General features: G+C 45.3%; 1 protein-coding gene across 1 annotated transcript in view; it reads right to left on the bottom strand.

Annotated features, from left to right (window-relative positions):
* The window catches only part of si:dkey-34e4.1 (carboxyl-terminal PDZ ligand of neuronal nitric oxide synthase protein), a 167388-nt gene that overhangs the window by 30722 nt on the left and 118767 nt on the right, over positions 1 to 17899 (bottom strand). Inside the window, exons 8-10 of the mRNA XM_031803071.1 lie at positions 13943 to 14107; positions 6197 to 6404; positions 56 to 398 (exon numbers count right to left, since the gene is read on the bottom strand). Coding sequence (XP_031658931.1) covers positions 56 to 398; positions 6197 to 6404; positions 13943 to 14107 — 716 coding nt within the window. The remainder of the gene's footprint in view (positions 1 to 55; positions 399 to 6196; positions 6405 to 13942; positions 14108 to 17899) is intronic.

The following is a 17899-nucleotide window of genomic DNA, read 5'->3' as shown; positions in this document are numbered from 1 at the left end:
CAAGAAAGGTTTGTACAGTAAGATGTATAAACTAAGCTATGTTTAGATAGTTTACCTTTCATCCAGGGCTGTCAAATTCCTTGTTTCGAACCGCACAATCTCATTTGACGACACTTCCGAGCTGTCTTTCCGCCCTGGCTTCCCATTGGATGTTCTTCTGATGAGTGTGTCTGTCTCCGTCTCCCCCCCGTTTTGAGAGCCCAGTGGTTTGGTCCCATTCTCCAGGTTGAGGAGGTTGAGGTAGGACTCGGCACCATCCACCTGGGAAGAGGTGAGGGGGGGGGTTTGGAGTGGCCCTGCAGGGGTGGAGGTGATGGGCTGGTCCATGCTGCTCAAGCTGTAATGGTTTTTCAGGTTGAGTGACAGAGACCTGGTCGTCCATGACGACTCCTGATCATCTACAGGGGAAGGAAGAGAAATGTCTTTAACTGACAAAGTTGAACACAAATAGTCAAAAAATGAATATTTTAATGAAATTAAGCAAACAAGTCTAACTTTAGCCCACACTCTCAATGTCCCTAGTTGTTAGTCAGTTTCTCTCACACCTCCTTCCCTGTCTCTTTCTCACAGACACAAATTACTCAAAATCAAAACACACACACACACACACAGTTGTCAGTCAATTTCTTCTGTCTTTCTTTCAAATCATCATCTCATTATCAGTTTTTCTCTCTCTTTCCTTCCTCCATTTCTCTCACTTCTTTCTCCCTATCTCAATCTCTCTCTAACACACACACACAAATACACACATGCCTATGTGAATACACTCTCCAGAGACAGAGGTTTTGGCTGTGCAGCCGGCAGCATCTGAGTGGACTGTGTCTTAGATTGGTTGGATTAGCATTTACTAGTTCTGGGTGTACCATGATTTAAGATAGCATGAAACACCACGTGTCAACCCCACAAAAACAAATATACAGACACTACCACACAAATGGTGCCGTACTGGTAGCAATGGCTGACAGGTCCCATTCATTTAGATTTTTTGGGGCATCAGCTATTTGTGTTTTGATTGCTCTTTTGAATTTGTTTTAATTGGTCATCATGACCAAGATGAAAGACTGTTGTTGTCTTGTTTGGCTAAGATAACTACACTCTAAAAATGAGGGCTTCAACAAGGCTTCTTCTAAGATCCTCAAAGTTCTTTGAAGAACCTTAGGGTTCTTGGCACGGAAAATGGCCCCCAAAAGGTTCTTCCAAGAACCCGATAGGAGGTGTGGTTCATAGAGGAACCTCATTAGTCGGTGTGGGGTTCTTTCAAGGACCTAACTGGAGATGAATCTCAGAAAGCTATACACCACACTGGAGATGAATCTCAGAAGGCTATCCAACACACTGGAGATGAATCTCAGAAAGCTATACACCACACTGGAGATGAATCTCAGAAGGCTATCCAACACACTGGAGATGAATCTCAGAAAGCTATACACCACACTGGAGGGTGAATCTCAGAAGGCTATCCAACACACTGGAGATGAATCTCAGAAGGCTATACACCACACTGGAGGGTGAATCTCAGAAAGCTATACACCACACTGGAGGGTAAATCTCAGAAAGCTATACACCACACTGGAGATGAATCTCAGAAAGCTATCCAACACACTGGAGGGTAAATCTCAGAAGGCTATACACCACACTGGAGGGTGAATCTCAGAAGGCTATACACCACACTGGAGGGTGAATCTCAGAAGGCTATAGACCACACTGGAGGGTGAATCTCAGAAGGCTATATACCACACTGGAGGGTGAATCTCAGAAGGCTATCCAACACACTGGAGGGTGAATCTCAGAAGGCTATACACCACACTGGAGGGTGAATCTCAGAAGGCTATATACCACACTGGAGGGTGAATCTCAGAAGGCTATACATCACACTGGAGGGTGAATCTCAGAAGGCTATACACCACACTGGAGGGTAAATCTCAGAAGGCTATACACCACACTGGAGGGTTAATCTCAGAAGGCTATACACCACACTGGAGGGTAAATCTCAGAAGGCTATACACCACACTGGAGGGTTAATCTCAGAAGGCTATACACCACACTGGAGGGTGAATCTCAGAAGGCTATACACCACACTGGAGGGTTAATCTCAGAAGGCTATACACCACACTGGAGGGTGAATCTCAGAAGGCTATACACCACACTGGAGGGTTAATCTCAGAAGGCTATACATCACACTGGAGGGTAAATCTCAGAAGGCTATACACCACACTGGAGGGTTAATCTCAGAAGGCTATACACCACACTGGAGGGTGAATCTCAGAAGGCTATACACCACACTGGAGGGTTAATCTCAGAAGGCTATACACCACACTGGAGGGTGAATCTCAGAAGGCTATACACCACACTGGGGAGTAAATGTTTTGTCACAAAATAGTAATGTAATAAAATATCTGTCCTGATGTGTAGGAGGAAATGACTCATGTTTTCCAGCTTACCACAGACCGCCTCTAAATGCTCCTAGTTCCGTGGCACTGTTTGCCGTACAGGACATCAACTACTTGACATCGCTCACATGCCATGGGTCTGCTGCTAGCTACCGTTCATTAAATAGCTGTTATGTGGTGACATTTACATGGAGTAAGCCAACCTTTGAAACGAAAACCCACCGAAGAAAAGGAGGACGAATCACACAAAAAAGAATGTTTTGTGAGAAATGGAGGTTTGGAGATAAAGGATTCTCAAGAGGCTGGCTACAGTATGATGCTGAGGCTGTGGTGATGAGTTGTTCTGTGTGTCGCCAGTATGCTGAAGATAAAAGCAGAAACAACTCATTTGTCATCGGAAATAAAATGATGAAGCTGGAGAACATTTGTGACCATGAACACAGCAAGTGTCACATTGCCTGCGTGTCTGTGTCCAGATACTGTTTAGGACTCTACGTGCCATTGGCAAGAAGGCGAGACCACTTTCTGACTTGGAGTGGATGTGTGAGGAAGTGAAAATGTTGTTACTCGTGTAGCTAGACTAGTACTTTTGTAGCTAGTTTTTTCAAGTCTATTTAACAGACGTGGTCCAGTATTGTAGGTTATTTCTCAGCTATTGATTAGCTTTGGTTCACCTCAAAATAGTGTATAAATACAACTAAATGATAGGCCTACTGATGCTGACATGGATCTCCATGGCTCTGTAACATTCTATTTTAATGTTTGTTTCCAGATGCTGTTTACATTTTAAAGCATTGTGACACAATTGACTTTACCGACCTTATAGTGTTGATCCTTAAGTAAACAGGATAATTTAGCACAATCAACTGCCAGCGATATTAGATAACATGATTGTATATTCAAATATTATAGTATTAATATGATGTTTGGTTTTTGAGGGTGCAAAGAGGGTGACGCGGCACCCATAAGCCCCGCCATCAGTGCCATCATGGAGGGTGCAAAGAGAGTGACGCGGCACCCATAAGCCCCGCCATCTGTGCCATCATGGAGGGTGCAAAGAGGGTGATGCGGCACCCATAAGCCCCGCCATCAGTGCCATCATGGAGGGTGCAAAGAGGGTGACGCGGCACCCATAAGCCCCGCCATCAGTGCCATCATGGAGGGTGCAAAGAGGGTGACGCGGCACCCATAAGCCCCACCATCAGTGCCATCATGGAGGGTGCAAAGAGGGTGACGCGGCACCCATAAGCCCCGCCATCATGGAGGGTGCAAAGAGGGTGACGCGGCACCCATAAGCCCCGCCATCAGTGCCATCATGGAGGGTGCAAAGAGGGTGACGCGGCACCCATAAGCCCCGCCATCAGTGCCATCATGGAGGGTGCAAAGAGGGTGACGCGGCACCCATAAGCCCCGCCATCAGTGCCATCATGGAGGGTGCAAAGAGGGTGACGCGGCACCCATAAGCCCTTCCATCAGTGCCATCATGGAGGGTGCAAAGAGGGTGACGCGGCACCCATAAGCCCCGCCATCAGTGCCATCATGGAGGGTGCAAAGAGGGTGACGCGGCACCCATAAGCCTCGCCATCAGTGCCATCATGGAGGGTGCAAAGAGGGTGACGCGGCACCCATAAGCCCCGCCATCAGTGCCATCATGGAGGGTGCAAAGAGGGTGACGCGGCACCCATAAGCCCCGCCATCAGTGCCATCATGGAGGGTGCAAAGAGGGTGACGCGGCACCCATAAGCCCCGCCATCAGTGCCATCATGGAGGGTGCAAAGAGGGTGACGCAGCACCCATAAGCCCCGCCATCAGTGCCATCATGGAGGGTGCAAAGAGGGTGACGCAGCATCCATAAGCCCCGCCATCAGTGCCATCATGGAGGGTGCAACGAGGGTGACGCAGCACCCATAAGCCCCGCCATCAGTGCCATCATGGAGGGTGCAAAGAGGGTGACGCAGCAGAGTGAGGAGTCTGATGAGGAGGTTTAAGTTGATTCAAATTATTAAGCATCTGATAGGATAACAAAACTTTCAAATGTACTTGTTTGTTTGATCCTTAAGTACATGTTTATAGCAAATACTTCAGTACAATTTTGAGTTCAAGACTTCTTCTGTTGTATTCAGGCTGGGAAATTAAATCTAGCCACAGCCAAAAATGAACCAGCATCTATTTGACCTGTATTTTATCAGGGTATTTCTACTCAAAGTAAAGGATTTGTAGACCTGCTTCCCCTGTTTCCTCTTTGTATCAGGAGAGCACCAGTTCTATGTCCACTGCACTTCTCATAATTGTATCTTACCATTGTTGTTGCCCTGTTTTGACTTCTATCTATTCTTATGTATGTATGTGTTTATATGCGTGTATGTGTTTGTATACGTGTGTGTGTGTTTGTATGCGTGTGTGTGCGTATGTGCTTGTATGCGCGTGTGTAGGTGTGTGTGTGTGCATGCGTGCGTGTAGGTGTGTGTGTGTGTGTGTGCATGCGTGTGTGTAGGTGTGTGTGTGTGTGTGTGTGTGTGGGTCTATGATTGCTTAGCTTGCTTAACAATGTGCATTTCCTAAATGTTGGTATGTAAGTGTGATCTGTCCTTGATGATGAACTGTTGTACATGCAGGGCCAGTGTCCTGGACACATACAGTGGGGCAAAAAAGTATTTAGTCAGCCACCAATTGTGCAAGTTCTCCCACTTAAAAAGATGAGAGAGGCCAGTAATTTTCATCATAGGTACACTTCAACTATGATAGACAAAATGAGAAAAAAAAGTATTTGGTCAATAACAAAAGTTTATCTCAATACTTTGTTATATACCCTTTGTTGGCAATGACAGAGGTCAAACGTATTCTGTAAGTCTTCACAAGGTTTTCACACACTGTTGCTGGTATTTTGACCCATTCCTCCATGCAGATCTCCTCTAGAGAGGTTATGTTTTGGGGCTGTTGCTGGGCAACACGGACTTTCAACTCCCTCCAAAGATTTTCTATGGGGTTGAGATCTGGAGACTGGCTAGGCCACTCCAGGACCTTGAAATGCTTTTTATGAAGCCACTCCTTCGTTGGTGTGTTTGGGATCATTGTCATGCTGAAAGACCTAGCCACGTTTCATCTTCAATGCCCTTGCTGATGGAAGGAGGTTTTCACTCAAAATCTCACGATACATGGCCCCATTCATTCTTTCCTTTACACGGATCAGTCGTCCTGGTCCCTTTGCAGAAAAACAGCCCCAAATCATGATGTTTCCAGACGGGCCTGGACATGTATTGGCTTAAGCAGGGGGACACGTCTGGCACTGCAGGATTTGAGTCCCTGGCGGCGTAGTGTGTTACTGATGGTAGGCTTTGTTACTTTGGTCCCAGCTCTCTGCAGGTCATTCACTAGGTCCCCCCGTGTGGTTCTGGGATTTTTGCTCACCGTTCTTGTGATCATTTTGACCCCACAGGGTGAGATCTTGCGTGGAGCCCCAGATCGAGGGAGATTATCAGTGGTCTTGTATGTCTTCCATTTCCTAATAATTGCTCCCACAGTTGATTTATTCAAACCAAGCTGCTTACCTAATGCAGATTCAGTCTTCCCAGCCTGGTGCACGTCTACAATTTTGTTTCTGGTGTCCTTTGACAGCTCTTTGGTCTTGGCCATAGTGGAGTTTGGAGTGGGAGAACTTGCACAATTGGTGGCTGACTAAATACTTTTTTGCCCCACTGTATAAAGTCCTGGATTAACAAGCATGCTCAATGGAGAATGACTGTTTTACCTGTACTGTATATTCAACTTAATTGTTCTGGTTCGTATAGTTAGTGCAGGTGACTTACTGTGACCCTGTCTCTCCCCCGGTCCCAGTCCAGCTGTGTGTCTCTCCCCCGGTCCCGGTGCCTTGCTCTCCAGATGTTTGAGCTGTGTGACCAGCAGGGACAGGTGCTGGAGCAGGTCTCTGTTCTGTAGTAGCAGCTGGTGGACACGAGCCTGAGCCTCTACACGAGCTGCGGTCTCCACTGACATCTGATCCTTCAGGAGCTGCACCTGAGTGGGGGAGATGAGCAGGAAAGAGGGGGGATCAGGAATCAGAACTGTGCCTAGTGGGACTGATGATAATGGGGATGTGAGGAAGTGTGTGTCTGTGTGTGTGTGTAGTGTGTGTGTGTGTGTTTATAACAGTGTGTGTCTGTCAGTAAGTTTTTTTCTGTTTGAAAAATTCTACTTCATGCTACAGCCCGACCCCCCCCCCCCCCCCCCATCCAAGAGACTGCAGTTGAAAATCTAATTAGATGGAATTTCCCGGACCTGAAATTGAAAAGAATGACGGGTTCCCACTATTATTTGTTAATATAATTCACGGTGAGCTCATTATAGTCTGACGATGCGCATCTGCAAACCTCTGGGAACGACTGGGAAAATAAATGAAAAATATAAATAACTCTGTGTTTGTGTTGTGCCTTCCAGGCTAATTTTCTACAACAATAGCAGACTGATTCACTCTGTCCCCGTTGTGTTGTGTTGTGTGTGTGTGCATGTAAGTGTACATGAATATGTGTGTGTGTGTATCCTTACATAGCTGTGATGGCAGTGCTCCCTAGTGGTCATGCAGCAGAGAGACAGGCAGACAATAGTGCCAAATGAGGCACATGATGCCGTGATTAAGCCAGACAGTCAGTCCCCCATTGCACATCAGTACTATAGTACTGAATAAGACTTGGTTATATTATTATATTATGTGTACTGTAGGGCTGGTTATATTATGTGCACTGTAGGGCTGGTTATATTATGTGCACTGTAGGGCTGGTTATATTATGTACACTGTAGGGCTGGTTATATTATATGTACTGTAGGGCTGGTTATATTATATGTACTGTAGGGCTGGTTATATTATGTACACTGTAGGGCTGGTTATATTATGTGCACTGTAGGGCTGGTTATATTATATGTACTGTAGGGCTGGTTATATTATGTGTACTGTAGGGCTGGTTATATTATGTGTACTGTAGGGCTGGTTATATTATGTGTACTGTAGGGCTGGTTATATTATGTGTACTGTAGGGCTGGTTATATTATGTGCACTGTAGGGCTGGTTATATTATGTGCACTGTAGGGCTGGTTATATTATGTGTACTGTAGGGCTGGTTATATTATGTGCACTGTAGGGCTGGTTATATTATGTGCACTGTAGGGCTGGTTATATTATGTGTACTGTAGGGCTGGTTATATTATGTGTACTGTAGGGCTGGTTATATTATGTGCACTGTAGGGCTGGTTATATTATGTGTACTGTAGGGCTGGTTATATTATGTGCACTGTAGGGCTGGTTATATTATGTGTACTGTAGGGCTGGTTATATTATGTGCACTGTAGGGCTGGTTATATTATGTACACTGTAGGGCTGGTTATATTATGTACACTGTAGGGCTGGTTATATTATGTGCACGGTAGGGCTGGTTATATTATGTACACTGTAGGGCTGGTTATATTATGTACACTGTAGGGCTGGTTATATTATGTGCACTGCAGGGCTGGTTATATTATATGTACTGTAGGGCTGGCTATATTATGTGTACTGTAGGGCTGGCTATATTATGTGTACTGTAGGGCTGGTTATATTATGTGTACTGTAGGGCTGGTTATATTATGTGCACTGTAGGGCTGGTTATATTATGTGCACTGTAGGGCTGGTTATATTATGTGTACTGTAGGGCTGGTTATATTATGTGCACTGTAGGGCTGGTTATATTATGTGTACTGTAGGGCTGGTTATATTATGTGCACTGTAGGGCTGGTTATATTATGTGTACTGTAGGGCTGGTTATATTATGTGCACTGTAGGGCTGGTTATATTATGTACACTGTAGGGCTGGTGATATTATGTACACTGTAGGGCTGGTTATATTATGTACACTGTAGGGCTGGTTATATTATGTGCACTGTAGGGCTGGTTATATTATGTACACTGTAGGGCTGGTTATATTATGTACACTGTAGGGCTGGTTATATTATGTGCACGGTAGGGCTGGTTATATTATGTACACTGTAGGGCTGGTTATATTATGTACACTGTAGGGCTGGTTATATTATGTGCACTGCAGGGCTGGTTATATTATGTGTACTGTAGGGCTGGTTATATTATGTGTACTGTAGGGCTGGCTATATTATGTGTACTGTAGGGCTGGTTATATTATGTGTACTGTAGGGCTGGTTATATTATGTGTACTGTAGGGCTGGTTATATTATGTGCACTGTAGGGCTGGTTATATTATGTGCACTGTAGGGCTGGTTATATTATGTGTACTGTAGGGCTGGTTATATTATGTGCACTGTAGGGCTGGTTATATTATGTGCACTGTAGGGCCAGTTATATTATGTGTACTGTAGGGCTGGTTATATTATGTACACTGTAGGGCTGGTTATATTATGTACACTGTAGGGCTGGTTATATTATGTGCACGGTAGGGCTGGTTATATTATGTACACTGTAGGGCTGGTTATATTATGTACACTGTAGGGTTGGTTATATTATGTGCACTGCAGGGCTGGTTATATTATGTGCACTGTAGGGCTGGTTATATTATGTGCACTGTAGGGCTGGTTATATTATGTACACTGTAGGGCTGGTTATATTATGTGCACTGTAGGGCTGGTTATATTATGTGTACTGTAGGGCTGGTTATATTATGTGCACTGTAGGGCTGGTTATATTATGTACACTGTAGGGCTGGTTATATTATGTACACTGTAGGAGTGGTTATATTATGTGCACTGTAGGGCTGGTTATATTATGTACACTGTAGGGCTGGTTATATTATGTACACTGTAGGGCTGGTTATATTATGTGCACGGTAGGGCTGGTTATATTATGTACACTGTAGGGCTGGTTATATTATGTACACTGTAGGGCTGGTTATATTATGTGCACTGCAGGGCTGGTTATATTATATGTACTGTAGGGCTGGCTATATTATGTGTACTGTAGGGCTGGCTATATTATGTGTACTGTAGGGCTGGTTATATTATGTGTACTGTAGGGCTGGTTATATTATGTGCACTGTAGGGCTGGTTATATTATGTGTACTGTAGGGCTGGTTATATTATGTGCACTGTAGGGCTGGTTATATTATGTGTACTGTAGGGCTGGTTATATTATGTGCACTGTAGGGCTGGTTATATTATGTGTACTGTAGGGCTGGTTATATTATGTACACTGTAGGGCTGGTTATATTATGTACACTGTAGGGCTGGTTATATTATGTGCACGGTAGGGCTGGTTATATTATGTACACTGTAGGGCTGGTTATATTATGTACACTGTAGGGCTGGTTATATTATGTGCACTGCAGGGCTGGTTATATTATATGTACTGTAGGGCTGGCTATATTATGTGTACTGTAGGGCTGGCTATATTATGTGTACTGTAGGGCTGGTTATATTATGTGTACTGTAGGGCTGGTTATATTATGTGCACTGTAGGGCTGGTTATATTATGTGTACTGTAGGGCTGGTTATATTATGTGCACTGTAGGGCTGGTTATATTATGTGTACTGTAGGGCTGGTTATATTATGTGCACTGTAGGGCTGGTTATATTATGTGTACTGTAGGGCTGGTTATATTATGTGCACTGTAGGGCTGGTTATATTATGTACACTGTAGGGCTGGTTATATTATGTACACTGTAGGGCTGGTTATATTATGTACACTGTAGGGCTGGTTATATTATGTGCACTGTAGGGCTGGTTATATTATGTACACTGTAGGGCTGGTTATATTATGTGCACTGCAGGGCTGGTTATATTATATGTACTGTAGGGCTGGCTATATTATGTGTACTGTAGGGCTGGCTATATTATGTGTACTGTAGGGCTGGTTATATTATGTGTACTGTAGGGCTGGTTATATTATGTGCACTGTAGGGCTGGTTATATTATGTGTACTGTAGGGCTGGCTATATTATGTGTACTGTAGGGCTGGTTATATTATGTGTACTGTAGGGCTGGTTATATTATGTGTACTGTAGGGCTGGTTATATTATGTGCACTGTAGGGCTGGTTATATTATGTGCACTGTAGGGCTGGTTATATTATGTGTACTGTAGGGCTGGTTATATTATGTGCACTGTAGGGCTGGTTATATTATGTGCACTGTAGGGCCAGTTATATTATGTGTACTGTAGGGCTGGTTATATTATGTACACTGTAGGGCTGGTTATATTATGTACACTGTAGGGCTGGTTATATTATGTGCACGGTAGGGCTGGTTATATTATGTACACTGTAGGGCTGGTTATATTATGTACACTGTAGGGCTGGTTATATTATGTGCACTGCAGGGCTGGTTATATTATGTGCACTGTAGGGCTGGTTATATTATGTGCACTGTAGGGCTGGTTATATTATGTACACTGTAGGGCTGGTTATATTATGTGCACTGTAGGGCTGGTTATATTATGTACACTGTAGGGCTGGTTATATTATGTACACTGTAGGGCTGGTTATATTATGTGCACGGTAGGGCTGGTTATATTATGTACACTGTAGGGCTGGTTATATTATGTACACTGTAGGGCTGGTTATATTATGTGCACTGCAGGGCTGGTTATATTATATGTACTGTAGGGCTGGCTATATTATGTGTACTGTAGGGCTGGCTATATTATGTGTACTGTAAGGCTGGCTATATTATGTGTACTGTAAGGCTGGTTATATTATGTGTACTGTAGGGCTGGTTATATTATGTGTACTGTAGGGCTGGTTATATTATGTGTACTGTAGGGCTGGTTATATTATGTGCACTGTAGGGCTGGTTATATTATGTGCACTGTAGGGCTGGTTATATTATGTGTACTGTAGGGCTGGTTATATTATGTGCACTGTAGGGCTGGTTATATTATGTGTACTGTAGGGCTGGTTATATTATGTGCACGGTAGGGCTGGTTATATTATGTGCACTGTAGGGCTGGTTATATTATGTACACGGTAGGGCTGGTTATATTATGTGCACGGTAGGGCTGGTTATATTATGTGCATGAATTAATTAACCTCTGCACGTGTATGTACAATATATGCAATTTTATACGCTTTTATACAATACGACTTAAAACAATGTGTGCATACATTTATATACTGACAACGCCAGCGGGAATCGAACTCAACACCCTGGCATTGCTACCACAATGTCCTGAGCCACTGGACTGGTGTACAGGATGGCCTAGTGAATGTAACGCAGTAGAAACCGAACTGTTACAGACCTATATCCATCCTGCCCTGCCTATCTAAGGTCTTCGAAAGCCAAGTCAACAAACAGGTCACTGACCATCTCGAATCTCACCGTACCTTCTCCGCTGTGCAATCTGGTTTCCGAGCCGGTCACGGGTGCACCTCAGCTACGCTCAAGGTACTAAACGATATCATAACCGCCATCGATAAAAGACAGTACTGTGCAGCCGTCTTCATCGACCTTGCCAAAGCTTTCGACTCTGTCAATGACCATATTCTTATCGGCAGACTCAGTAGCCTCGGTTTTTCTGATGACTGCCTTGCCTGGTTCACCAACTACTTTGCAGACAGAGTTCAGTGTGTCAAATCGGAGGGCATGCTGTCCGGTCCTCTGGCAGTCTCTATGGGGGTGCCACAGGGTTCAATTCTCGGGCCGACTCTTTTCTCTGTATATATCAATGATGTTGCTCTTGCTGCGGGCGATTCCCTGATCCACCTCTACGCAGACGACACCATTCTATATACTTCCGGCCCGTCCTTGGACACTGTGCTATCTAACCTCCAAACGAGCTTCAATGCCATACAACACTCCTTCCGTGGCCTCCAACTGCTCTTAAACGCTAGTAAAACCAAATGCATGCTTTTCAACCGTTCGCTGCCTGCACCCGCACACGCCTGACTAGCATCACCACCCTGGATGGTTCCGACCTTGAATATGTGGACATCTATAAGTACCTAGGTGTCTGGCTAGACTGTAAACTCTCCTTCCAGACTCATATCAAACATCTCCAATCGAAAATCAAATCTAGAGTCGGCTTTCTATTCCGCAACAAAGCCTCCTTCACTCACGCCGCCAAACTTACCCTAGTAAAACTGACTATCCTACCGATCCTCGACTTCGGCGATGTCATCTACAAAATTGCTTCCAACACTCTACTCAGCAAACTGGATGCAGTTTATCACTGTGCCATCCGTTTTGTCACTAAAGCACCTTATACCACCCACCACTGCGACCTGTATGCTCTAGTCGGCTGGCCCTCGCTACATATTCGTCGCCAGACCCACTGGCTCCAGGTCATCTACAAGTCCATGCTAGGTAAAGCTCCTCCTTATCTCAGTTCACTGGTCACGATGGCAACACCCACCCGTAGCACGCGCTCCAGCATGTGTATCTCACTGATCATCCCTAAAGCCAACACCTCATTTGGCCGCCTTTCGTTCCAGTTCTCTGCTGCCTGTGACTGGAACGAATTGCAAAAATCGCTGAAGTTGGAGACTTTTATCTCCCTCACCAACTTCAAACATCTGCTATCTGAGCAGCTAACCGATCACTGCAGCTGTACATAAGTCTATAGGTAAATAGCCCACCCATTTTTACCTACCTCATCCCCATACTGTTTTTATTTATTTACTTTTCTGCTCTTTTGCACACCAATATCTCTACCTGTACATGACCATCTGATCATTTATCACTCCAGTGTTAATCTGCAAAATTGTAATTATTCGCCTACCTCCTCATGCCTTTTGCACACATTGTATATAGACTCCCTTTTTTTTCTACTGTGTTATTGACTTGTTAATTGTTTACTCCATGTGTAACTCTGTGTTGTCTGTTCACACTGCTATGCTTTATCTTGGCCAGGTCGCCGTTGCAAATGAGAACTTGTTCTCAACTAGCCTACCTGGCTAAATAAAGGTGAAATAAAAATGTAATAAAAATTGTAAAAAAGGTTAAGGGTTAGGAGCTAGGATTAGTTTTAGGGTTAGGGTTAGGAGCTAGGTTTTTGGGTTAAGGTTAGGTTTAGAGTTATGGAAAATAGGATTTGTGTCCACAAGGTCAGTTATACAAGACTGTGTGTGTGTCATAAATGTGTATGTGAATGTGTGTTTGCATCTGTGGACGTGTTTAACTATTCTTGTGGGGCCATTTTGTTTGTCCCCACAAGGTCAAATGCTGTTTCTAGGGGGTTTAGTGTTAAGGTTAGAATAAGTGTTAGAGGGTTATAATTATGTTAAGGGTTAGGAGCTAGGGTTAGGTTAGGTTTAGGGTTAGGAGCTAGGGTTAGTTTTGTGTTAAGGGTTAGGAGCTAGGGTTAGTTTTGTGTTAGGGTTAGGTTTAGGGTTAGGAGCTAAGGTTAGGTTTAGGGTTAGGAGCTAGGGTTAGGTTTAGGAGCTAGGGTTAGGTTCAGGGTTAAGGCTAGGTTTTTGGGTTAAGGTTAGGGTTAGGGTAAGAGTACGGGTTAGGTTTAGGGTTAGGGAAAATAGGATTTTGAATGGGACTTGTGTGTCCCCACAAGGTTAGCTGTACAAGACTGTGTGTGTCATAAATGTGTGTGTGTGTGTGTCTCTCTCTCTCTCTCACCTGTGCGACGGCCACCTGTGTGTGTTGCTGCTGCTGTTGGATCTGCTGTTGGAGGAGCTGGAGGTAGTGATGCGCCGCCAGCGGGGTCAGAAGCGGAGAGCAGGGGCTGCTGGGAGAAACCACGCCATTCGGAGACACCATGTAGCTGGAGCGGCTCTCATAGTCCTGACGGCAAGACAGTCACGATGAGAAGGGTGGACACACCACCAACCCTGGGTTCAAATACTATTTGAGATCTGTCAAGGCAAGTATTAACATTGTAAAATGAACAGGGCAGCACATGGGGCAGCAGGTAGCCTTGTGGTTAGAGCATTGGACTAGTAACCGAAAGGTTGCAAGATCGAATCCCCGAGCTGACAGGGTAAAATTCTGTCATTCTGCCCCTGAACAAGGCAGTTAATCTACTGTTCCTAGGCCGTGAATGAAAATAAGAATTTGTTCCTAACTGGCTTGCCTAGTTAAATAAAGGTAAAGGCATTATTCTAGGCATGAAGATTCTTGAGTTGCAAAGCATGAACATAACAGAACTACTTAGGCTGAATCCCCGTGTAGCTTACAATAGAAGCATTTCATACAACCTTATTCTATGGGCAAGAGGCAGATCAAAGGCATTTAGAACATTTGAGGGTGTAACTCTTTCAAATCAAAACAACCACCATTAAACAATCAAATGATACCAAGTTACAGTAACCTGATCATCCAGGCCCAATCTCCACAGGGTGTCACAGCATCTAAAGGCTTGTGTGGGGGATGAGACCTAATGCAGATATGACAGAATTCCTAAATACAATAAAACCCCTTTTTATGGACTAGTTTACAGTTCACCCTGTACAGATACAAGTTACCACAGAGATCATAATCCATATACAAGTTACCACAGAGATCATAATCTATATACAAGTTACCACAGAGATCATCATCCATATACAAGTTACCACAGAGATCATACATCCATATACAAGTTACCACAGAGATCATCATCCGTATACAAGTTACCACAGAGATCATCATCCATATACAAGTTACCACAGAGATCATACATCCATATGCAAGTTACCAGAGATCATACATCCATATACAAGTTACCACAGAGATCATACATCCATATACAAGTTACCACAGAGATCATACATCCATATACAAGTTACCACAGAGATCATACATCCATATACAAGTTACCACAGAGATCATAATCTATATACAAGTTACCAGAGATCATACATCCATATACAAGTTACCACAGAGATCATACATCCATTTGCAAGTTACCACAGAGATCATACATCCATATACAAGTTACCACAGAGATCATACATCCATAAACAAGTTACCACAGAGATCATAATCTATATACAAGTTACCAGAGATCATACATCCATATACAAGTTACCACAGAGATCATACATCCATATACAAGTTACCACAGAGATCATCATCTATATACACGTTACCAGAGATCATACATCCATATACAAGTTACCACAGAGATCACGACAACACCTTTTCCCCCTCAAGAGACTGTAAAAACCGGTTGCATCACCGCCTGGTATGGCAACTGCTCGGCATCTGACCATAAGGCACTACAGAGGGTAGTGAGTACGGCCCAGTACATCACTGGGGCCAAGTTTCCTACCATCCAGGACCTATACACTCGTGGTATCAGAGGAAGGCCCAAAAAATTGTCAGAGACTCCAGTCACCCAAGTCAAAGACTGTTTTCTCAAGAGGTACCGGAGCGCCAAGTCTAGGACCAAAAGGCTCCATAACAGCTTCTACATCCAGGCATAAGACTGCTGAACAATTAATCAAATGGCCACCTGGACTATTTACATTGACCCCACCTTCCATATGTTTTTACACTGCTGCTGTTTGCTGTTCATTATCTATGCGTAGTCACTTTACCCCTACCTACAGTACATGTACAAAATAACTTGACTAACCCTAACCTCGGTACCAGTACCCCTGTATATAGCCTCGTTAATGTTATTTTATTGTGTACTTTTTATTTGTATTTTAAATATTTGTATTTGTATTTAAATATTTTCTTAACTCTTTCTTGAACTGCATTGTTGGTTAAGGGCTTGTAAGTAAGCATTTCACGGTAAGGTCTACACCTGTTGTATTCAGAGCATGTGACAAATAACATTTGATTTGTGAGAAAGGTGGTCCTAGCAAAGATTCAACATCTGCTTGCAAATGTGCCTCTCCCACAGAAGGTTCTGAGGGAAATGAATAACAGAACTGTTCAAGTGGTGAGAGAGTGTCTCTGCTTCAACACACCACATGTGACAATGACTTCCTGAGCCAAAGAGAGGAGGGTTTAGGTGTCCTGAATGTTGTGTGGATTTACACTGCTACCAGACTGACTCACCAGTTGAACATGCTCAACAATGACGATGTGACAGTTAAGGAGTTAGCCAGAGCTTCCCTCCTTCTGGACCTACGGAGTCGGAAGGTTCCACTGGCCAAGGACACTGAGGACAACTTCCTGGGCTTCAGGAGGAAGGCCAATGGAAAATTGGACACTCGTGCTGCGGGCTTTGGAGTCTGGTCAGACTGGCTGGACATCAGCGACCTGTGGAACAGGACTGGAGTGGAGCTCAGGTGGACACGGACTGATATGGAAACTGAGCCAGTGACGGCCTCTGATGCAGTTGTGGCAGATCGCGGTGTTGTTGTGGAGACTTCTGTCACCCATGATGGAACATCTCATCCTACATGCAGGACAACACTCCTCGGTATCAGACGGATGCAGCTCCTGCAACACTGGACCGGCCTGAGGCTGCAGGGGAAACTCACTGCTCTGGACTGTGCTGACCACTCTGTCTCCCAGCTCCTGCAACACTGGACCGGCCTGAGGCTGCAGGGGAAACTCACTGCTCTGGACTGTGCTGACCACTCTGTCTCCCAGCTCCTGCAACACTGGACTGGCCTGAGGCTGCAGGGGAAACTCACTGCTCTGGACTGTGCTGACCACTCTGTCTCCCAGCTCCTGCAACACTACACCGGCCTGAGGCTGCAGGGGAAACTCACTGCTCTGGACTGTGCTGACCACTCTGTCTCCTAGCTCCTGCAACACTGGATCGGCCTGAGGCTGCAGGGGAAACTCACTGCTCTGGACTGTGCTGACCACTCTGTCTCCCAGCTCCTGCAACACTGGACCGGCCTGAGGCTGCAGGGGAAACTCACTGCTCTGGACTGTGCTGACCACTCTGTCTCCCAGCTCCTGCAACACTGGACTGGCCTGAGGCTGCAGGGGAAACTCACTGCTCTGGACTGTGCTGACCACTCTGTCTCCCAGCTCCTGCAACACTACACCGGCCTGAGGCTGCAGGGGAAACTCACTGCTCTGGACTGTGCTGACCACTCTGTCTCCTAGCTCCTGCAACACTGGATCGGCCTGAGGCTGCAGGGGAAACTCACTGCTCTGGACTGTGCTGACCACTCTGTCTCCCAGCTCCTGCAACACTGGACCGGCCTGAGGCTGCAGGGGAAACTCACTGCTCTGGACTGTGCTGACCACTCTGTCTCCCAGCTCCTGCAACACTGGACCGGCCTGAGGCTGCAGGGGAAACTCACTGCTCTGGACTGTGCTGACCACTCTGTCTCCCAGCTCCTGCAACACTGGACCGGCCTGAGGCTGCAGGGGAAACTCACTGCTCTGGACTGTGCTGACCACTCTGTCTCCCAGCTCCTGCAACACTGGACCGGCCTGAGGCTGCAGGGGAAACTCACTGCTCTGGACTGTGCTGACCACTCTGTCTCCCAGCTCCTGCAACACTGGACCGGCCTGAGGCTGCAGGGGAAACTCACTGCTCTGGACTGTGCTGACCACTCTGTCTCCCAGCTCCTGCAACACTGGACCGGCCTGAGGCTGCAGGGGAAACTCACTGCTCTGGACTGTGCTGACCACTCTGTCTCCCAGCTCCTGCAACACTGGACCGGCCTGAGGCTGCAG

The sequence above is a fragment of the Oncorhynchus kisutch genome, linkage group LG23 (genome assembly GCF_002021735.2).
Source record: "Oncorhynchus kisutch isolate 150728-3 linkage group LG23, Okis_V2, whole genome shotgun sequence".
Classification (NCBI taxonomy): domain Eukaryota; kingdom Metazoa; phylum Chordata; class Actinopteri; order Salmoniformes; family Salmonidae; genus Oncorhynchus; species Oncorhynchus kisutch.
The sequence above is the reverse complement of the archived record's forward strand: the minus strand, read 5'-3'. Positions and strand labels throughout refer to the sequence as shown.